This window comes from Loa loa (assembly GCF_000183805.2).
Source record: "Loa loa unplaced genomic scaffold supercont3.119, whole genome shotgun sequence".
NCBI lineage: Eukaryota > Metazoa > Nematoda > Chromadorea > Rhabditida > Onchocercidae > Loa > Loa loa.
The window spans coordinates 23553-29737 of record NW_018108299.1 but is presented as its reverse complement, the minus strand read 5'-3'; the positions used below and the strand labels follow the sequence as shown (position 1 = coordinate 29737).

General features: G+C 33.9%; 3 protein-coding genes across 3 annotated transcripts in view; all 3 read right to left on the bottom strand.

The window, feature by feature from the left end:
- Nucleotides 1-1874: 1874 nt before the first annotated feature.
- On the bottom strand, nucleotides 1875-2387 carry LOAG_11750 (ubiquitin-like protein 5). The gene is made up of 2 exons (XM_003147269.2): nucleotides 2199-2387; nucleotides 1875-2090 (listed from the first exon to the last, which is right to left on the bottom strand). The coding sequence occupies exons 1-2, from the start codon at nucleotides 2309-2311 to the stop codon at nucleotides 1982-1984; spliced, it is 222 nt and encodes a 73-aa protein (XP_003147317.1). The 5' UTR covers nucleotides 2312-2387; the 3' UTR covers nucleotides 1875-1981.
- A 338-nt stretch (nucleotides 2388-2725) lies between these two features.
- Nucleotides 2726-4264, bottom strand: LOAG_11749 (V-type ATPase). The gene is made up of 3 exons (XM_003147268.2): nucleotides 4001-4264; nucleotides 3459-3593; nucleotides 2726-3276 (listed from the first exon to the last, which is right to left on the bottom strand). Exons 1-3 carry the CDS (start codon nucleotides 4145-4147, stop codon nucleotides 3181-3183), a joined length of 378 nt encoding a protein of 125 aa, XP_003147316.1. The 5' UTR covers nucleotides 4148-4264; the 3' UTR covers nucleotides 2726-3180.
- A 951-nt stretch (nucleotides 4265-5215) lies between these two features.
- LOAG_17722 (hypothetical protein) overlaps nucleotides 5216-6185 on the bottom strand; it is a gene marked incomplete at both ends in the record, with an annotated part of 6646 nt that continues 5676 nt past the window's right edge. Inside the window, 2 exons of the mRNA XM_020450384.1 lie at nucleotides 5216-5627; nucleotides 5724-5952. Coding sequence (XP_020305939.1) covers nucleotides 5216-5627; nucleotides 5724-5952 — 641 coding nt within the window. The remainder of the gene's footprint in view (nucleotides 5628-5723; nucleotides 5953-6185) is intronic.

Here is a 6185-nt window from a genome sequence, read left to right as displayed (position 1 = left end):
AGATTAGCATGCAAATTGGACATTCTTTGTCATTAAAATAAAGATGTGAATTTCCGTTAGACAAAGATAAGATAAAAGGGAAATAATTTTAAAGAATGTAGATTGGTTAAATGATTTACACTATTGTTAACATTTATTTATAATTTGAATAAGGAATTTATTTTATTATTTATTCGGAATTTCGCGACATTGAAATTCGCGACAGCTGAAGTTAGGCATCCATTTCTTTAGGCTACACAGAAATTTTAATTGATTGCAAATAAAGCAATGGTTCGTGCAAACTTCGATAAAGCAAATGCTACTCACATTTGTTACTAAATTTCTTCGCTGTCTGCAATATCTGTGCTATAATTATTATCTCTATTTTAGCTGACTGGTCTATTGTAGTCGTCCTTGGGGTGACATTCTTTGCACTAGTTATCGAGAACATCTGCCACTGTTTCACTTATGTCTGCATTATATGCATCAACTGTTATCAGCAAATAGAACATGCTAGTGAGATCGAAAAAAGCAGCTGAAACAAGGATTACAATGCAATAGTGAAGAATGGAACGAAAAGAAAGATAATAATATCAGGAAGAAATATAGTCTGCACTATGAAAATCTTAACCAGAAAAATACCCCATATTTTACTATTCGATCGACCATAGAAATACTCCGCTATTTTAATTTTACCTGAAAAATTCAATCTACTGTAAAGAAACAAACCAGTGATATGTATGGAGAAGGGGAAACTTGTCGAGAAAAAACAGTTACTATAATCTTCAAAAACAAAGATCTATCATGTATATGTTATCTGAGCTACATATATGGTGGTGACATTTCCTGAAAATTATATTGTGCCGAAATCAATAACTTTATACTACTTTAAGTATCCCACTGATCGCCTGCATTTGAAAAAAATCAAGAATGTGGAAAGTGAACTGAATAAACACAAGATTTAAAGATACACTGAATTTGCAAATATGGTATTTGTCGGAAAAGTTTTGTTGTTATTTGTTGCTGATGTAATGAGTCGCAAGGGTAAGGTTTATGAATAATAGTAGAATTATAGCAACCAATATAATACAATAGTATTAGGTAATATAAAATAAAGGATAAAAAGTGACTAGGATGAAATGTGACAGTAATTTTAAATAGAAGTGGTTAATAATCGAATTAAAGGAGACGAATGTTGCACTGATATAAAGTCCGACCAAAAAATTCTACTGAAGAGTGCCGAGAACCCGTCCCAGGAGCCTTTATATTGCCCATAAGTAGGTTGGGCTTACGATAACATACAAAATTTGTTTTTTCCTGTTGCCGAAGAGGTAATTGCATGGGAATTATTTCACCGGATGTGCAGCAATCTCACAGCTGTTGTAAATAAGATAAAGTTCTACAAAATCAGTTAGCGAATGTGTACAATCTCAATATCAAAGGAAAAAGACATTTCCGGGATGAGCCTTTTATCCAAGAAATGGCTCTATACAACAAATTCTTTAGCCGCATGAACAAATTACAATTCCCTTCGGTTTTTCCGACAGTATTATCCACTTTGAAAAGGAGCATCATGCGCAGTCATCATAATGATAAGGCTGACCACTTTTGTTTGAACAAAAAGACATCATGATACTTCCACATTAACAAATGTACTAAAATCTGAAAGATGGGATCACAAGAAAACACTTCATTTCTTCTGTCCAAAAATAGGCGTTACATCCCAAAAAAATTTTCCCATTGTTTTACTATTCATAAGAATTGCTCCTGAAATGTAGAGAGATACCGGAAATGATATGCTATCACAGTATTCTGTCAAAAACTTGCTCAAGCAGCCAGTTATTAACATACGACATATTCGGTGAAACCTTTTCATGAAATAAAGGAAAACTTTAGCTGCCTATCAAATAATTTATTCAACTGTACAGTGTGGGAACAAACATAAGTAAAAACAATAGGCAGAATACAAATAGCACTGATTGTAACACTCGAAACATAGACATTATTGATAGTATAATTCAAAATTGAAACCATCATGTATCTCATAATCCTGCAGTGTTATATGGTCCTTGTAAATCGTATACCACTTCTTTAGCACTATTTTTTCGTACCTGTAAAATGGAAAATTAATGCTATGGAATAAGCTTTCAAACGGTTCGTCTCTTCCCATAGGACAGACTAGCCAGTTTTACATGTAACAGATGAAACCTCTTACTTACCGCGTACCGGTTTGTGCAGCGATAAGTTTTTTTAAGTCACCAATCGTATCGTTCGGGTTGCATTTAATCCGGACTTTCTTTCCTAGCCGATCGTTCACCGTGATCTCAATCATTTCAAATATCTGGAAGTTATCAATAAACAGTACCCCTGCCGGCTAAAAATAAACAGATGAATCTAATCAAAAATCTCTATTAAACGGCAACCCTCTGGTGTTTCGTTAAGTTACATGGAGTCTCCATCCAATCCAGTGGTCAATCACAAAGCGGCAAAAACAGGTTAAATAGACGTTAGAATTCAAGTCTTTTGAATACGTCTTTTGAAATGTATGCACAGATGCGAACTGATAGCTTTTTGCGACTTTTTTTCGCAAAACAAAGATCATTCAAAAATTTATTGAAGGAATTATTACAATTACAGCATTGAAATCAGGAAAAAAGAAATACAAAAACTTAGCTGCTACGAAGACAACTGTGCTTCATCAGTCTAAAGATGTGATGTAATATTTCGTCATCATAATTAATAGAAAGCTATATCCTTACATTATATGAAACGTTCTCCCACCAACTGGTTCTAGAATCGTACTATTCCCCTCCAAATGTACTTTAGTGAAATGAATATATACTGCTGCCAGCTGGTAATCTTCCCATAGTAGCGATCCTCAGTAAGTTTCACGTCACATTCTGCACAAAGTGTATTTCTTTTCCCGAAATGTCTGACAAGTAGTGACGTCTTAGAAAAATCCTACTGACATTCAAACCAATCTGTGAAATAATTTTATCCATTTGAATTGAATTCAATATTATTGATGACTTAAGAGCACATGAAAAACATTTAAGAAAAGAAGACAGGACGAATAAACTGAAACAACTTAATCAGCAGTTTTAGGAAGTGAATTCACACGCTTTTTCTACTTCAGCAAATGACGGAAAATATCTGTGAAAGGAAATAAAAATCACTGAAGAAACAGCTTTATTATGGAATTTAAAGATGTGTTCCATGAAGTTTCTTCTGGATTTGAAGATTCATATGAAGTTCAGGTCGAATATCACAGACTAACTGCAGTAAACGCACAATCACCTGGAATATATAAATCTTGATGACTGATGACAAAATCCGTTCCCTTCATATCTCCCTTTCACTAAACTGTACTCTAATTTGTTTTTCAAACGTGCATGACAAAGCTTATTTCTCGTTTTCAACTTGATGTGCACTCTTAAAAATATCAGTCATTGAGACAATTAACTTTTCTGATAACAAACCTGCTGCTTATTCTTTGCGACAGAATTTTCCATTTTTTTGATGTTATCTTCGGTGTCTTGTTTGATTTTCATTTCAATATCTTCCTTCGTCCCGAGATATTTGTGTTCGTATTCCTTGAACTGACGTTCTCGTTCCTAAGAAATATAAATATTGTGTACTTCTAAAATGGTCAAGAAACGCAACAATCCCTGCGAAGTCTTAAGTTATGAAGTGTAAAATTATTGTAAGCAGTGATAGAAATAATAGTGTTGATAAACACAGTTAATCCAGCTCATAATAATAATTCTATCTAGAAGTTCGGTTACACTGGATCCTTTATAACTTTAAATCCACATATATTCATAAATAGATTGAAGGAATGGTCTTATATTTTAGAATTTGGTGGTTTATCAATTTTTGTATCCAACTTTAATATTGTTGTAATATTTGATACATTGAAAGATGATAAACTCTGTCAAAAACATTCTGCCACATCAGGTATTGAAAAAATTGTAAACAAAAACAGATCTAAATGAAAGAAAACAATAAAAACAGTTCGCACCATTCTATACTTCTCAATCTCAGCTTGCGCTTCTTGTTTCGCTTGCTTTAGACGTTGAGCTTTGCGTTTCCTCGCTTCGTTAATCTTTTCTGCAGCCCGCTTTTCTGCCGCTAGAAGCTGCTGTATGCCTTGCGTCTGAGATGCCATGACGAGCACTCAACTAAAAACGATTAAAATTAGCAATGTCCCGAGGATATTACTGCGAAATCTTCAAGTTACAATTAGTACTGTTTCCTCAAGAGTTAATTTCATGATCTTCCACTGAGCACTAGTGTAAACACTCATGTTTAGACAGATAACCAGAAAAATGATTCTATAAAACTCAAACCCGTATAATTCCCACAAATCTATGAATTTTAGGAAGTGCAAAAGATAGCGCACCGTTCAGCAATCAGAAGATGGTACAGATATATTTATGCTTTTCAATCTAAACTTATGTGAAAGTTGGTGAACCAAACAAAATTAGAACAAGAGAACCTGTTTAATTTCAAACGAACATATTTCCTTCCAAAAACAGAAAAGGATAAAATCTTGCAGAAAAATACAATTTATGAATGTAACATGGACAAAGTTAAATATCTTGTGAAAAAGCATTTTTTTTTTTCAAAAAATAAACAGTTCCTATTCTTTTGAGTCATGCCCTGAACCACCCCTTTCTGCCAAACTGGTTACTCAACTATTAACACACAGTTACCACAGTGATGGACAGGCATGAGGTATAAAATAAATACTATGTATGGCAGAACGAATGGCAAACAAAACGACTTATAAAATACAATTTATTTTTATTCCACACACTCTTTCGAGTAGCAAGAAAAATACCGCTTCAAATTTCTTTTTCCAGAATCAACAACAATTTTCGGAAATTTGAAATATGTGTAGACCTATAGCAGAATCTAAAATGCATCAAAGAAATCTTTCTCCTTCCTGTTCTTTTCAATAAGATAAACAAATCAAGAGTCGAACATCTTAATTTGGTCATTTCCTGCACGAAGCATCAATTAAAATGTGTTAAGCCATTTGAAGGCATTGTATTTCATATCAAGATGGATATGTTTTTTTCGCATTTGGTAATTATTCTACTTACAGAAAAACATTAAAAAGCAGTGAAAATGCTTCGTAACCAGGATCCGACATTATAATGCTATCATTTTGAAAGAAAAATGAAATGTTGACAAGTTAAAACACAGAAATATGGTCTATTTTTTAACAGTTTTAAACCCGTTGATCAATCACAGTAACATATGTTGGAGGTACTTGTATAGGCACTGCAATTCTGTCACCATCGAATAAGCCAGTGGCTTGAAAACGACCGATGTCATAGACGGACGGATAATAAACAGTAAGTCGGATATTAAAAATCTGCGTACAACCAAAAGCTATTGTTGCATGCATACGTGAACGATCGGCTACAACCACTGGTTGCAAAGCTAATGAGGAATGTACATATGAATTTGATCTTGAAGTTATGTTTTGCGGTAGAAATCCTGAAACAGTGGTATTTTTCGAATCTACCGTCTGCTTTCGAACCAGAATAGAATCCAAAAAATGAATAGTGACTGTGCAACTCCGACGATGCAGAATATCATCATTCGTTACTGTTATCTGCACTGGTATGTGGCACGACCTGAATATTAAGTAGTTTCGGAATGACAATCACATTTTAAACAAAAAATATGTAAATTTCTTGAAGAATACGTAAATTTCACATTCGTAGAAGTACCTTTCATTACTAAAATTGTGATAGGTAATAGGTGAAGATGTCGATATTTTGCAAATAAAGGCAAATAGATTTTTATCAGTTGTTGTTGATGAGATGGACGAAATACGCTTCGTTTCCATGAGATTTTGACTAGAATGCTGTATTGAAAATGGACGAAGAATATGATGAATGCAGAACGGCACCGAGCAACCAGGCGGAAATGGGTTTGGCATAAAGTTTTCACCGAACACTAAAAAAACAGGACTCATCGATCGCCTTTTAGCAGAAACTCATTGATTTAATGCATCACAGTCTGACCTCAGAGTTTTATTTGAAATTGCGGTATGCCATCGTGTTTGGAAGTTTTAAGAAGTTTCAACAATGTTTGGTTCTTTTCAGTTTACCCACAGGATATCTGCCTCGATAAAAATTCTTCCAGAAATCGTTGCTGTGACTGCCTCTATCGAGACAAAATCAGTTTTT

Bases quoted from the DNA above. Each gene is read 5' to 3' on its own strand.
- LOAG_11749 (XM_003147268.2), bottom strand. From the start codon at position 4,147: ATGGCATCTCAGACGCAAGGCATACAGCAGCTTCTAGCGGCAGAAAAG. The intron at 3,594-4,000 runs GTGCGAACTGTT...TATATTTCTTAG, and splicing joins AGATTGAGAAGTATAGAATG to GAACGAGAACGTCAGTTCAA. The intron at 3,277-3,458 runs GTTTGTTATCAG...TATATATTCCAG, and splicing joins TCGCAAAGAATAAGCAGCAG to GTGATTGTGCGTTTACTGCA.
- LOAG_11750 (XM_003147269.2), bottom strand. From the start codon at position 2,311: ATGATTGAGATCACGGTGAACGATCGGCTAGGAAAGAAAGTCCGGATT. The intron at 2,091-2,198 runs GTAAGTAAGAGG...TCCATTTTACAG, and splicing joins GCTGCACAAACCGGTACGCG to GTACGAAAAAATAGTGCTAA.